The sequence below is a fragment of the Acartia tonsa genome, chromosome 3 (assembly GCF_053477335.1).
Source record: "Acartia tonsa isolate MP-2025a chromosome 3, ASM5347733v1, whole genome shotgun sequence".
Lineage (NCBI taxonomy): Eukaryota > Metazoa > Arthropoda > Copepoda > Calanoida > Acartiidae > Acartia > Acartia tonsa.
Window position 1 is genome coordinate 28,854,424 of NC_137262.1, and position 16,316 is coordinate 28,870,739.

At 34.3% G+C, this 16,316-nt stretch overlaps 2 protein-coding genes across 3 annotated transcripts in view; both read left to right on the forward strand.

The window, feature by feature from the left end:
• Phf5a (PHD finger protein 5a) overlaps window positions 1-304 on the forward strand; it is a 164,722-nt gene extending 164,418 nt beyond the window's left edge. For both annotated transcript variants that reach the window (XM_080153483.1, XM_080153485.1), the window contains exon 4: window positions 1-304. In XM_080153483.1, coding sequence (XP_080009609.1) covers window positions 1-168 — 168 coding nt within the window. In that variant the 3' untranslated portion in view covers window positions 169-304.
• The window catches only part of LOC145313832 (uncharacterized), a 25,157-nt gene continuing 9,144 nt past the window's right edge, over window positions 304-16,316 (forward strand). The window contains exons 1-13 of the mRNA XM_080153476.1: window positions 304-446; window positions 857-944; window positions 1,210-1,314; window positions 1,657-1,878; window positions 2,488-2,560; window positions 2,765-2,908; window positions 3,583-3,704; window positions 4,195-4,324; window positions 9,999-10,102; window positions 10,914-10,997; window positions 14,763-14,924; window positions 15,100-15,271; window positions 15,688-15,837. Coding sequence (XP_080009602.1) covers window positions 314-446; window positions 857-944; window positions 1,210-1,314; window positions 1,657-1,878; window positions 2,488-2,560; window positions 2,765-2,908; window positions 3,583-3,704; window positions 4,195-4,324; window positions 9,999-10,102; window positions 10,914-10,997; window positions 14,763-14,924; window positions 15,100-15,271; window positions 15,688-15,837 — 1,689 coding nt within the window. The 5' untranslated portion in view covers window positions 304-313. The remainder of the gene's footprint in view (window positions 447-856; window positions 945-1,209; window positions 1,315-1,656; window positions 1,879-2,487; window positions 2,561-2,764; window positions 2,909-3,582; window positions 3,705-4,194; window positions 4,325-9,998; window positions 10,103-10,913; window positions 10,998-14,762; window positions 14,925-15,099; window positions 15,272-15,687; window positions 15,838-16,316) is intronic.

Here is a 16,316-nt window from a genome sequence, read left to right on the forward strand (position 1 = left end):
GGAAGATGTGTAATTTGCGGTGGTCCTGGAATCTCGGACGCCTACTATTGCAAAGAATGTACAATCCAGGAGAAGGACCGGGACGGGTGTCCAAAAATTGTCAACCTGGGAAGCTCAAAAACTGATCTCTTCTATGAAATGAAAAAGTATGGGTTCAAAAAAAGGTGATGCGCTGCAGCCAAAGATATGATGGTGAAACAAAGTTTTGTACATTACAGTACAGTGTATTAATCTCACTGAGGCATTTTTTATACCTAAACAAACAACTCCAAACATCAATGTTACCTTAATATTTTTTTCAGAATATGCCAAAATGATAGGACCTCTATGGGCTTTAAGCCTAATATGCGTGGTGTGGCCGGGTCTAGAGGCCAGCCCATCTTCTGTTGTTCCTCTTACAGAGGAGGAGTTAGATTCAGTTGTTATAAATACAACTCCTGAACCAGGCATGTTTGTTAAGCATTTTATGTTACTTAAATACCTTGAGAAATAATTAGAATTTACATATGAAACTAAATGGAATGGCTTCCTAAAGAGAATTTGATTATATGATACCTAATGGGCTGTTTATTACAGTATTCCCCAAAGTTTAATAATAACGTTTTCTTTTTCGTTGGCTTAACAACTTTGGGGACTTTTATTGAATTTTGATTGGTTGGTTCGTTAAGTTGAGTGTCCAAACTTTTCCGCTTCTAATTATAATCTGCAGATGGGGTAATTTTGTGTATCATCATTAGTGATGTACATCAATTTATCTGCTATTGCCTTAGCCCTTTAGATCCCTGCATTCATGGAAATTCTTTTAATTTAGTGCTGATTGTAAAAAGTACATGTTTAACAATCTTTTATTATGCAGAATGTCCCTCCTGGTGTACCTGTACCCGGGATCTGCGAACTGTTTACTGTACAGGCGCGGAACCATTCTACACTCTCCAGCTACTTACTAACAGGAAAACATACATTCAAATATAATATGTATCTATATCAAGATTTAAATATTAAAATTTGCAATGCGGTTGAAGTTTGAGTCTTTGCAAAAAATCATTTCATTAAATACTAATCACGCTTAGAATTAGGTACTTCTTTTACACAACTAGACATAAACAGATGCAACTTAAACCATGTGTAGAAGATCAGGCCTCGTATTTTATATTAAATGGTTGTTATATGTATATGTAAGATGCGCATAAAACTTATGTATGTTTATTGTAACAGATACACTGAAACATTGACGTTAGAAGATTGTTGGGTACCAGACGAGGCATTCAATCAAACTTTTTCAAATCTTTATCTTGGTTATCTTACTTCTCTTAGGCACAGATTTTATCGCATTTTTAATATTAAAATCAGCTTAATATGAAACTTTACTGCTTACTTTTTATAATGTAGGTCTAAGTTGCGTAATTTTGCTCTTTTATTGCACAGGGATAGACAGGCTAGGCCTTTCAAATCTTAATTTCAAGGAGGGGTGTTGACATCCTCTCCATACGCTTATGGTTGAATCTCTTTGCCTATAAACAGGCACATTAGTAATTAAGAAAAAAAGGATATCAAAGGGATAGTTTTCTGTTTTAAGTAATTCTTAAACGTTCAACTAGAAAAATTTATATTTTGTTTTACAATTACCTGCTTAATGTGATAAATCCTGTGTTCTAGTTTAAAAGAATGCCTAATCAATTCGAGCAGCCTGGAGGGGGGCTATCAAACCCCCTTTCCACGTCTGAGGTCGTTGCAGATATCTGGTATGAGCAGCGACCCCGAGGTGATGGCTGATGCCCTGCAGGATTGCTACTTCTTCGAGCATCTGGAGGATGTGACAATTGTGAATACTAGTCTTCACCAGAATCCTTTGCCAAACTGTGATACTTACAGTCTTAGGTATCTAAGTCTTTTTTATCCTATTTATTATACCACTTATTATATTAGTAGGTACCTAATGATCATAGATAATTTTTTTTAAATAGGTAGTTTTTATCGAGGAACCATAGAAAAGGGTAGGAAAGCGCATTAAAATAATCTAAACTCTTTCAAAAACATGTATAACTTTCCTAAAATGAAGAATTCAATCGGTTCAGTAGTTATTGAAATCTTAACCAACAGCAAAAAACCTTACTACTTTACAGTGCTTACTTAATATAATATCAGGGGTGTATATTCTGCACAAGATTTATTTTTTTTCCCCTGCTACAAAATTTTTTATTTCCCCCCCCCCCCCCCCTAGTTTTTTCTCACCAAGTAGGGGGAAAATGAAAAAATATTTAAAGAACTCTATATATTTTATTTATTTTATCCCTCCTACCACACATTTTTAAAAGTTTTTTTTTCACCAAGGAGGGGGGGGGGGGGGGGAATGGAAAAAATGTTTTCAGTTTTCTTAATTTTTACATTTTTTTCCCTCCAACCACTTATTTTTTATTTCCCCCCCCCCCCCCCTGAGCAGGGGATCCCATGTAGAATATACACCCCTGTATAATATCTTATTTTCAGGAGCTTAAATTTATCCTACAATAGTCTGATGAAGTTTGATATGCAACATTTGCAATATTTATACAATCTAAAGGTGACATTTTTAAAATGATTTTTTTCACAACAAACTAACGTAGCACTAACATTTTTAATAAAATTTTCTATCTACTGTTTTAAAGCTATTGAAGATGAAATTATATCCATTTTAATTCATAGGTTCTTTTAATGAATCAGACATACTTTTTTTGGCTTTAGTCGTGAAGATTTTGATTTTATTGCTAAAATTTTTTTTTTCCAGACCCTTGATATGAGTAATAACAATCTTGAGTTGATCAAGCCCTCAAAGAAAAAGTTCCCCGAACTAAGAACATTGAAATTATCCGGCAACCCGCAATTAATAGCAGTTTGTACCAAGCTTTTACGATCCCTTCCAAATCTAAAGGTGAGAGTTGTTCATATGTTCGCCAATGGTATTGCTGTTTTGACTATTATCTAGTGTTCTCATGCGTGCATCCTATTCCTAGTACAAAAACAGTCTTGACAGTATTTATTGGAGATTATTCATTTTTTCTGTTATGACAGGTGTTCTATTTTTTTATGTGTAATTTTGGGGCTTTTTCTTGATTAGTTGGTTCTAACAAACAATGTCAAAACTTTTCACCCGATAATTTTATTCTACAGAAGAGGTGATTTTGCTTATCTTTAGAGGGGATGTACATCGATTCATTGACATTGTCTTATCCCTTTAAATGCCATATTTATTTCCTACTTACCTACTTGAGTTTACTTATTTTTTACATATTAATGATTATAGGTATGTAGTTACTGAAGTCTGAAAAGTACACAAACAAAGTTCATTTTATGTTATATACAAACAAACTACTTTGTAGACACTTTTCTATTACAATTATCTCTAATTAGAAATAAAAACTTAGAAGTGGGGCTGCTACTCTATAACTAATGATGTCTAAACGTCCTTTTACGTCAATATTACAAAAATTGTCTGGAGGTTTTATCTATTTTAACGAAGTACCTACCAATGTACTGTTTTAGATATGTAATTAAAATGTTATAGATAATAGTTATGATATACCTACTGACCCTTTTTATTTTCAGAGTTTGGATATTTCTCGAACTGGAATATTCTCACTGTCCCTCGGATTGTTGGAGCATAAGAGTTTATCTATTCTTCATACGGATGACATTCATCTCAAGTGTAATTGTCAAACAACATTAAGGTAAGAGGCAATCCAACACAAAGTAAAACGATGTCTGTCTTTCTCTCTGTTTGTTTGTACCGAAGGATCTCGCTAACCGCTGAACCGATCGGGTTCTCCTTTACAGGGTAGCTTCTCATAGGTTCCGGGAAGGTTTATGACTATTTTAGGGAAGGAACCACCACAATCCTAAGAGAAATCACCCCTAGAGACCTCGAAGGGTGCGATGCCGCTAGTATAATACAAAGTAGAACGATATCTGTCTGACGTCTGTCCGTCTTAGGCTTAAGATCTTGTTAATCGCTAAACGTTTTAGACTTTGCTGCTCAGGGATTGGACCATTTTTTTTCTTTCAATTTTCTCTGGAAGTGGCAAGTTATTAGATACCAATGAGAGATCGATGAGATTTTCTGTTTTTCAACTTTGGCAAATGTTTATGTTAATGTGCCCCCTATTTATAAAAAAAAAATAGCTCACCATTACCTTATAAAAAGACCCTTTATTTTTGCAGGCTTGAAAGCATGCCCTCCAAAGACTTGTTTGAAAGTTTGGAGTGCAACTCCCCTGTTTCTGGGACCAAATTTTTACTAACTGATCCAAAGATACTGGATAGTCTCAACTGCGGAGATATATTAGAAGAGGTAAATTTATAAAGATAGATAGGTAGATGGATAATTAGATAATAGTTATTGCTTGCATCGCATTATAAAATATAGACTGCTTTCCGCAGATATTATAATGAAAAAGAGCCAAGGCTAATAAAACTGTTATTGATTTTGGGGTTTTTATTTTAATATCTGTGGAAAATTTTCTCTAATACTATCTGGTTCTAATCTAGTGGATGTTTTCGGTTTCGAAGCCAAACTGGAAAAATATTTTAATGGACACTTGAATAGAAAATTCTTTGGTTCAATTGTAGATTTTTATAGATTAAAAAGATAATTAGGCAAAATTTTTGCAAAAATCCACGAAAAATTTAGTTGACAAATTGTTGTGCATAACGTTGTAGCATAAAATGCGTAAAAATTACACAACAACATGTACAATGTACATTGCAGGTTTATTTATTGCTTTGAAAATATATATATTACTTACTTGCTTACTTACTTGTTTACTTGTATGTGTTTTCTTCGGTAAGCTCGTAAAGCCATGATGAAGAATTCAGTCTCTGCTGGTTAATTTTTTCTCGCTCATCCACTGAACTAGTCTTTTTTTAAATGTTGTCACTTGTCTGATACTTTTTATGTCACTTGGTAATGAGTTCCAAATATCTGCCGTTCTCACTGTGAAAAAGTTTTTTCTAGTTTCTAGGTTAGATCTCTCTTTTATTATGTTTAAAGAGTCTGTTTGTGATCTTGTGACTGTTCTTTCTGGGTTCATTTCAGGGTGCCTATAATTACACTTGACATGTCCAATATTTGTGATTAACTTGTGCATCTGAATAAGATCGAACATAAGTCTCCTTTTTTCTAGACTCCAAAGACCAAGCTCTTTCAGTTTTTCAACATAATCTTTACCTTGAAGTCCAGAAATCATTTTGACAGCTTTAACTTGTACTTCTTCTAAAACAGATATATCATTGACCTGCCAGGGGGACCAGGCTACACTTGAAAATTCCATGTGCGGCCGGACATATTGTTTATACAACCTCAAGAACACTACTTTGTCTCTGTAATGAAAACATCGAGAAATTTGGCCTAATACAACTCTTGCTCTGTTTGCAGCTTCTTGACAATGCTTTGATGGTTTTAGATCAGATGATATTTTAACGCCAATGTCTCTCTCATATTCATCTTCTTCCAATTCTTCTCCATTTATGAAATATTTAGTTTTGGGGTTGTTTCTTCCAAAATGCATAACTTTACATTTTTTAATGTTAAAAGCCATAGACCACTTTTCACTCCATTCATAAAGTTTATTTAATCCATCTTGAAGTTCCTGGGTATTTTTTTGATTTTTGATACATTTACCAGCCTTTGTGTCATCCGCGAATTTTTTGATCAAATCAATAATCAGTTTAACACAATCATCCAGGTCATTTATAAAAATGACAAATAACAATGGTCCCAGTACTGATCCTTGTGGTACACCTGAGCCTACCTCTGTTTCTTTTGAATTAGAGCCATTAACACAGACCCATTGTGATCGATTTGTTAACCAGTCTGTTATCCAGCTTAACAGCTTACCACGTATGCCATGAGCTTTGAGTTTCAGTGCCAACTTGGAGTGGGAAATTTTGTCAAAAGCTTTGCTGAAGTCCAGATAAATGACATCTACTGGGTCCCCTTGATCTATACATTTTGTGATAAAATCCATGAATTCAAGCAGATTAGTTTGACAGGACCTGTTCTTTGTAAATCCATGTTGAGAAGTGTTGATAAGTTTGTTTCTTATAAGATGTTCAGTTATTTTATCTCTGATGATACTTTCCAGCAGTTTACAGCCACACTTGTTAACGAAACTGGTCTATAGTTCGAAGCCTTGCCTTTAGATCCTTTTTTGAAAATAGGTATCACCTTTGCCTTTTTCCATTCTGTGGGAACACATCCTTTACTGAGGGATTCCTGAAAAAGGATTTGTAGAGGTATACTTATCACAAATTTAAGTTTAATCAACAAGGTTGTTGATATTCCATCTGGTCCAGGAGCTTTACCAGGTTTCAGTTTGTCAATTTTATCTTCTATATCCTGTTTAGTTATTATCAGATCCTCAATAGGAGAATCAAACACTAGATCCTCAATATTGTTAACATTAACATTGTCTTTACTAAAAACGCTGCTAAAATGTTCATTTAAAATATCAGCCATCTTTTTTCCATCACTAGTCACTGTGTTGTGTTCATCTAAAAGTGGACCAATACCAGTCTGCTTGCCAAGCCTAGACTTGACATATTTATTAAAGCTATTTTTACCTTCATTTCCATTTTGTTTAGATATTCGAACTTCAACTTTTTTCTTGGCATTTCTAATAGCTTTTTTGGTCACTTTCTCAGCATCTTTATAGTTTTTAGTATCACTTTCACTTTTTGTCAATTTCATTTTCTTGTACAATCTGGATTTTTTTTGTAGCATTCTTTTTATATAATTGTTCATCCATATAGGTTTAGAATTATCACTTGTTGTAGTCATTAAGGGCACATGTTTATAGATCACTGTATTTAACTTGTGTTTAAAATTCGCCCAATTTAAATTCACGTCATCATTGCTTAAAAGGTTAGGCCAATCAACATTTGCAATTTCATCTTTTAATTCACTGTAATTAGCTCTAGACCAGTTTAATTTCACATCATTATTGTTAGTAGAGACAAAGTCAAAACATGTTCTAATTAAAATCATAACATGATCACTATTGGACAGAGGTCCCAGATTTTCAGCATTTAAAACACAGTCATTATTGCAGAGAACTAGATCTAGGATATTATTTTTACTGTGTGTAGGAAAGTCAACGTATTGACTAAAATTATTGTCAATACAAGAGTTCAAAAAATCACTGCTAAAAGTATCACTTGTTAAATTGTTCCAGTCTATTTTAGGAAAATTTATATCACCAATAATCAACGAGTCTTTTGGTGCATTTTTAATCAGGTTACATAACATTTCATTGTTAGCTTTGCTACTACTTGGAGGTCTGTAAATAAGAAAAATGTTCATATCACAAAGTGAAGTCGATATTTTAAAATGAGCATACTGGTTAAAATCACTAAGGTTGTCAATAGATAAAACTGCTAGTCCATTTTTAGCATAAACTAAAATTCCTCCTCCAATTCCATTTGTAGTATCAGTTCTGTCTTTTCTTAAATCCGAAATTAAATCATATCCAATTACTTTAAGAACATTATCACTTATAGTTTTGTTACACCAACTTTCTGTTATTAAAATAATATCAGGTTTAAAATTGTGAGCTGTAGCCTCTAAATCTGGAAGCTTACTAAGAATACTCTGGGCGTTGGTATAGAGTAATGTAAGCCCTCCACATTTTACTCCTTGTCCGTCTCCACCTGGTCCTCCTCCTCCTCCTCTGGCTCCGTTCTGTTGTTCATCTCCTCTCCTCTCACTCCTCTCATTCTTTTTTCTCTTATTGTCTTTTCTGGTGTTCTGGCTCTTTTCATTGAAACACTTCTCTCCATATGTGTTTTTTGACTGGTTCCTCTCGATCCCCTGCCTCTGCTCCTTCCCCTTGGGCCGCCCCTTGCCCCTTGTCCGTCCTGTTTCTTGACTAGGATCATTCTTTTCTGTCCTTTTGGACCCACTAGCTTCCATTCCGAGTTTAAAGAAACCTCAGGATCAAGTTCAAGGTTTCTTTTTGTTACCTCCTTGGATAGGTCGTCCTCCTCTTTCCTCTGCTGTTTGGTAAGATCTGGAACAATATTTACTTCATAATAATCAGCTGAATCCTTTAATCTTTTAGCATGAGACAGAATATTTTCCTTCGTTGTTATTGCTTTAACACCAAGTTGAACAGGACGAATTTTGTCATCATCTGTTTTTTCTCCCAGTCTTCTTATAAATTTTATATCATCCTTGCCAAAAGTGACAGATATCTCGTCCATAATCTCCATAATACAATCAATATCATACTGCTTCCTGTCCAATCCAGATCCAGCTCCAGATGATTCAAGCAGGTTGTGTATAATAAGATTACATTTCTTCTCTTCTCGTTCTCTAATTTCACTAAAAATTGTTTGCTGTGTTGTCTCCACATTTTTAGCAATCATATCCTCGTTCTTCTTACTTTTTTCTTTCACTATTTTAACCTCCTCAGCCAGGGCATCTTGTGAAGTTTTGTTATCAGTGACATCCTTTCTAAGTTGTGTAAGATCTTTATTCAATTGTTTGATCTTTTTATCGAAAATTACACCAACTTTTTTGCAATGATCACAGGTCCAGGACAGGGAATTTCCTTCTCTTGTTTCTTCTATCAAGTATTTCAGCAGATCTTTACTGATATTAGAACATTCTGGATGTGTGTATTCTTCACACACATGGCAGGGTACACACACAGATCTCTTCAATGGCTGTTTGCAGGCTAGGCAGGTGTACTTTTTATTTCCTGACATCTCGACACGGCTAGTTTTGCTTGGTTCACTCCACAGACAATATTACATACAATAAAACAATATATTCAACTCTCCCCCTACCCTACCGAGATGTGGTACGTACGGGGGGGCCCTCGCGGAACCTGTGAGAGAGAATATATAAACAATCACAATTAAATTACAAGACAATACAGAGCTTGGGTGTCTTTTTTCTTATCTTTTTTTTAGGTAACTAATAACTTTTTTTTTAAAAATACCTTATCTTTTTTGGGGGGGGATGTTAGGTTTTTATAATAAATATACTATAAAGGAAAAATTAAAAACATTCTTGTGTTTACTCAGGGAGGAAAGGGACATTAGATTATAAATTACACTGGTACCAAAGTTTTAATCCACGTTATCTTATTAGTTGGCTCAAAACTTTGGGTACCTACATTAAAGGGGGGGGGGGGGAAATGTGGTGACTCGTCACACGACATACCAGCAATTTTATTTTGGATGCTACTCCCTTAGTTTTAGAGATAATTGGATGAAATCTTTTGGGCTGGGTCACTAATTACCCCAACTAGTGGTATCTTTAAAAAAAAACGGCGGCGGGACCGCCGCTCCCGCCGTCCGCCGCCGTTTTCCGCCGCCACCAAAAAAAAATTTTTTATTGCATTTCTCGCCGAATTAGGCAATTTGGAATCATTTGAGACCATGGTATTTTGTTTCAATATCTTCAAAATCACAGGAGAATTACTGTATTTAAGATATACCTTGAAAAACGAGAATTTGAAAAAAATGACTAAGTCCCCCCGCAGGGTTGCTTGTAAGGGGAAAAATTTTTGAAAAAAATAACATGGTCTCAAATGATTCCAAATTGCCTAATTCGGCGAGAAATGCAATAAAAAAATTTTTTTTGGTGGCGGCGGAAAACGGCGGCGGACGGCGGGAGCGGCGGTCCCGCCGCCGTTTTTTTTTAAAGATTCCACTAGTTGGGGTAATTAGTGACCCAGCCCAAAAGATTTCATCCAATTATCTCTAAAACTAAGGGAGAAGCATCCAAAATAAAATTGCTGGTATGTCGTGTGACGAGTCACCACATTTCCCCCCCCCCCCCTTTTCATTGGTTGGTTCTTTAGGTTGAGTGTCCATATGTTTTAACCACTAACTTGAATCTACAAAAGGGATAATTTAGATCCCTGTAAAGTAAGCCATTTTACCATGTTGATAGTTTTTTATCAAAAGAAATATATAAACGATTGTGATGATTTTTATCTAAAATTATTTTATATTAGGAGCCCCTAAGTGAGTACATGTATCGTCCTGGAGACTCTGTTCTGCTGGACTGTCCCCTGGAAGGTGACCTCCAAGGATATGAAATTCTCTGGTTATCCCCCAGGTTTGAACATTTTTTTAGCGGTTTCCCTCATATCGCATCCAGTCCAAAAATAAACTGTTTTGATAATACCGTATTTTTATGCTCATTTTAGTTTAGGTTTGGTTAATTAAATGTTAAGAGAGTTACTCAGGGCTTGTATCCCACAAGGGCTAGAAATAAGTTTTTTCGTCAAAAAAAAGCAAACAAGAAGGGGGGGGGGGGTGTTGTCGAGCTAATTGAGCAATAGTTTTGAGGTAAAAGTTCCGGTTATTTTTTCATGTAAAATATATTCTAAATACTCCTCTATTTTCTTTATTTTTCTATGGTTTAATTTAATGATGAGTGTTTGATAATAAACACTTGATTCCAGAGTCTTAATGATGTGTTTTAATGGAATTTTTAGTTAATGACTTTTGTCCGAATTAGTAATTGTATTAAACCAATCAAAATTAAATCCAATGATGAAAGTAGCAAGGCTTTTTTTGTCTGAAGCAAATTATCTCAAAAAGTGTTGGTCCCAATTGGTTGTACTTTTCAAGGAAGCTTTATAAATATCTTGGGATGGTTTTAGGATATTTTCCTGAACTTCCCTCACTGCATTTTCCTAGAGGTTGGGGGCGAAGTAAATTATCCAATAATATTAAGAAGTAAGTTTAAGACCTCGGAAGATGCTGGCCCGAATTGTTTGTACTATTCATGGAAACTAAGTATAAATAGATATTTTGGGGAGGTTTCGGGCTAATTCCGGACCTCCCCCGCTCTCCCTTAGTAGAGGCTAAAGTTGAAGCAACTAGTTTAAAGTATAACAATATTTTACAGTTATATTTTACAGGATGGATCTTATAAGAGGATTACCTGAGCCAGCCCAAGTATGTCCTCCTGCTCATGATCTTTACCAGCTTGTTCCAACTACCAAGTAAGTTTTAGATAGATAGATAGATAGATGTAGTATGTCTTACCCAGGATATATATTAGCTTGTTCTAACTGTTGACTATGACTGTTGAATACGTGGCAAAAAAACTGTGTTCTGTCTAAGTAAGCATTACTGTACTGTTCAGTATTCAGGAAGGTTTTTATAAAGTACTGAACATCTATTTACTCTTTTATACCTCTTTGAAGAAAGGCATAAAGTTTTCACTTCTTCCAATAAGGGGGGGGGGAAGTTTTGCCACTTTCGCGTAATCCGTGATTATTAGGCTAGGTATTGATGTGAGACTATAGGTTATTTGGGATAAAAGTTTACTTTTGGGTAGTACTTCACGTATATTTAATCATTTTTTGGATAGGTCTCCAGGTTCAGGTGCTGCAGGCTGGAAGGTGGTTTCTGGACAGGTAAAAAAAATTTAAAATTTTTGTTTGAAGAGTTAGAGATCAAATTATTAAACAAAATATGCATCTTTATGGATATTATTGAAATACCAGAAGAAAAAATTAAAATCGGCCTCCAGGTTCAAGTGCTGCAGGCCTCCAGGTCCACTCTGGACAGGTAAAAAAACAAGTTTTTTATTTGAAGAGTTAGAGGTCAACTTATAAAACAGAATATGCATATTTTTTTATATTATTGACATTTTTGAAGAAAAAATTAAAATCGGCCTCCAGGTTCAGGTGCTGCAGGCCTCCAGGTCCACTCTGGACAGGTAAAAAAACAAGTTTTTTTATTTGAAGAGTTAGAGGTCAACTTATTAAACAGAATATGCATCTTTATGGATATTTTTGAAATATCAGAAGAAAAAATTAAAATCGGCCTCCAGGTTCAAGTGCTGCAGGCCTCCAGGTCCACTCTGGACAGGTAAAAAAACAAGTTTTTTTTATTTGAAGAGTTAGAGGTCAACTTATAAAACAGAATATGCATATTTTTTTTATATTATTGACATATTTGTAGAAAAAATTAAAATCGGCCTCCAGGTTCAGGTGCTGCAGGCCTCCAGGTCCGCTCTGGACAGGTAAAAAAACAAGTTTTTTTTTATTTGAAGAGTTGGAGGTCAACTTATAAAACAGAATATGCATATTTTTTGATATTATTGACATATTTAAAGAAAAAATTAAAATCGGCCTCCAGGTTTAGGTGCTGCAGGCCTCCAGGTCCACTCTGGACAGGTAAAAAAACAAGTTTTTTATTTGAAGAGTTAGAGGTCAACTTATAAAACAGAATATGCATATTTTTTGATATTATTGACATATTTGAAGAAAACATTTAAATCGGCCTCCAGGTTCAGGTGCTGCTAGCCTCCAGGTCCACTCTGGACAGGTAAAAAATCAAATTTTTTATTTGAAGAGTTAGAGGTCAACTTATAAAACAGAATATGCATCTTTTTTTGTATTATTGACATATTTGAAGAAAAAATTAAAATCGGCCTCCAGGTTCAGGTGCTGCAGAACTCCAGGTCAACTCAGGACGGGTAAAAAAATAAAAAAAATTATTTGAAGAGTTAGAGGTCAACTTATAAACAGAATATGCATTTTTTTGTTATTATTGACATATTTGAAGAAAAAATTAAAATTGGCCTCCAGGTTCACGTGCTGCAGGCCTCCAGGTGCACTCTGGGCAGGTAAAACAATATATTGTTTATTTGAAGAGTTAGAGGTCAGTTTTTAAAACAACATTAGCATCTTTTTAGATGTTACATGTATATTTGAAGAAGAAAAAATAAAATTGGCGTCCAGGTTCAGGTGCTGCAGGCTTCCAGGTGAACTTTAGAGACTATTTTCAGGTATATTTCCTATTTATTTGATTTCCCCCCTACTTTTTTCCTATTCTATATTTATTTAAACCTGGTAGTTATCATATTCATTGAAACTTTTTGATGAAGCCTTAAATTCCAAAATAACCATTTGAGATATTCACCTGGCCGGTAACAACCAGCATTCACCAGGTGAAAGTGTCCCTGTCCATATAAAAAAGTAAAAATGTATGATACCTACCTACCATGTTTTAAAACAGGAAAAAAAGCAAAAATACCTGAAAATGTAAGCCTGCAGCACCTAAACTTGAAGGCCGAATTTAATTTTATCTTCAAGTATATTTATTATATCCAAAACAATGCATATTTTTTTTATAAGTTGACCTGTAACTTTCCAGATAAAAAGACTTAATTCATACCTGTCCAGAGTGGACCTGGAGGCCTGCAGGATCTGAACATGGAGTCTGATTTTAACTTTTTCTTCAAATATGTCAATAATATAAAAAAGAAGCATATTCTGTTTTATAAGTTGACCTCTAACTCTTCAAATAAATTTTTTTTTATTATTTACCTTTCCAGAGTGGACCTAGAGGCCTACAGCACCTGAACCTTTAGGCCGATTTTAATTTTTTCTTCAAATATGTCAATAACATCAAAAAAGATGCATATTCTGTTTTTTAAGTTGTCCTCTAACTCTTTTAATAAAAAAAATTATTTTTTACATGTCCAGAGTGGACCTGGAGGCCTGCAGCACCTAAACCTGGAGGCCGATTTTAATTTTTTCTTCTGATATTTCAATAATATCCATAAAGATGCATATTCTGTTTAATAAGTTGACCTCTAACTCTTCAAATAAAAAAAACTTGTTTTTTCACCTGTCCAGAGCGGACCTGGAGGCCTGCAGCACCTGAACCTGGGGGCTGATTTAAATTTTTTCTTCAAAAATGTCAATAATATAAAAAAATATGCATATTCTGTTTTTATAAGTTGACCTCTAACTCTTCAAATAAAAAAAAATATTTTTTACCTGTCCAGAGTGGACCTGGAGGCCTGCAGCACTTGAACCTGGAGGCCGATTTTAATTTTTTCTTCTGATATTTCAATAATATCCATAAAGATGCATATTCTGTTTAATAAGTTGACCTCTAACTCTTCAAATAAAAAAAACTTGTTTTTTTACCTGTCCAGAGTGGACCTGGAGGCCTGCAGCACCTGAACCTGGAGGCCAATTTTAATTTTTTCTTCAAATATGTCAATAATATAAAAAAATATGCATATTCTGTTTTATAAGTTGACCTCTAACTCTTCAAATAAAAAACTTGTTTTTTTACCTGTCCAGAGTGGACCTGGAGGCCTGCAGCACCTGAACCTGGAGGCCAATTTTAATTTTTTCTTCAAATATGTCAATAATATAAAAAAATATGCATATTCTGTTTTATAAGTTGACCTCTAACTCTTCAAATAAAAAACTTGTTTTTTTACCTGTCCAGAGTGGACCTGGAGGCCTGCAGCACTTGAACCTGGAGGCCGATTTTAATTTTTTCTTCTGGTATTTCAATAATATCCATAAAGATGCATATTTTGTTTAATAATTTGATCTCTAACTCTTCAAACAAAAATTTTAAATTTTTTTTACCTGTCCAGAAACCACCTTCCAGCCTGCAGCACCTGAACCTGGAGACCTATCCAAAAAATGATTAAATATACGTGAAGTACTACCCAAAAGTAAACTTTTATCCCAAATAACCTATAGTCTCACATCAATACCTAGCCTAATAATCACGGATTACGCGAAAGTGGCAAAACTTCCCCCCCCTTAATTTTTTTGATAATTTCTTGTCATTTGTATGAACATTGTGATATTCGAAACAGTTTAGAAAGGAATGGTTTGAATATCTTTACGACAAAATTGTAATTTTAAAACAGATTTTAAAAAGGCATCAGTTTTCATGAAAACTAATCTTGTAAGTTGTCGCTTTAACTAATAATCTTTTTTTAGTGACTACAGCTATTGGGAAGACCACTACACTGTGTTATCCAACGGTAGCCTTGTCATTGATGAGTTTGGTTGGAGGGACCGTGGTCCATACACCTGTTATGCCTCTAATGGTATCCATAATGCATCTGCTAAAGCTTATCTTAAGCTTAATTATCATTACAGGTACTGTTTATTTTCTTTTTAACTGTGTCTTAATATTTATTAAATGGGGAAGCCTAGAAGAGGACATTGGACTGTAAATTATAATGCTCCTATTAAGTTTTATGTAACTGAAAATATTTACCTATATTTTAAAATCTTCAAAGATTGCTAGATAATCAATATTATTCTTTTATAGAAACAAAATCTACTATCTATCTCTCGGATGGGGATTCGGAGCTGCCGCCTGTTTCCTTGGATTGACCTTACTGTGCAAACTAATGCATTATCTCCTCTGGAACTATGGCTGTTGCCTTTGCTGTAGCTGTTGCAAGGATCAACAACCGCCTAAAATAAAGAAGTTGGCGAAGGTAAAAGAGTTAGACAACATCCTATAAAGAACTTAATATGTATTTAAGAAATTTATAAGTTTTAGATAAAAACTTAGAATTAGACATTGGATTTAAAATACCGTCGCCTTTAACAAGGACATAAATATCTAATTCCTAAGAAGCGCAGCTAAAACAAGTTTACAATGTTTTAGATTAAAAAAGAACAGTATTTTATATTATAGAAATAGAATATCTACCTTTTTACATATTCAAAAACTCTTATGTTTAAACCGAAATAGCTGTAGAATAACGTATCTGCTTGAAGTGTATTTTCGTGTGTGATCTTCAAAAATTTTCTTGTGACCGTTGAGTACCTAGATAGTTTTTAAAAATAAACTAGTCTTTATTTCTTAAGAGATGAAATTGCTCTCAAATTGATGATGTTTATTGTTCAGGTTGTTGACTCAATTGAGACCTACCGTATTCAGCAATTGGAAAAGTTGAGAGAGAATTATAACATGCAGAGTCAGAGGATCCGAGATAACTGTGTCATGCAAATGGAGAAAGTCAGAGAAAATTATCATAACCAAGTCAAGTCGATTAAGGTAAGCTTGGACATTAAATGTTTAGAAAAATGGCTTCTAAACCAATCAATTTCCGCTGGATTAGAACCGTTTCTCAGCCGTACTGAAAAATCATGTATAGCATCGTATTACATACAAATATCCACAAATATTTTAATAAAAATTTTAAAATTTAAATTAATACCAGTTTTGCTAGCCCGGGTCTTCGGTCCTACGGGGCCAACAAAGCTGGTTTAATCTTATAATTTTTTATTTTGATATCCACTGGAAGCTGTATATTATATGATGGGATAAATTTGATTATTGTCTTTTAGTTGCAGAACGAATCAAACATTTACATAATATAAACCTACTTAGGTGTATTAGGGAGATATACCTCATTTAAAGAACACCAATTTGCCTGCAACTTTTCTGCGTGTCAAAAACAACAATTCTTTATAGTAATAAAACTGATAAAGGTTTTATTTTATGTTGGATAAAAGATTTCTATTTGTTAAATA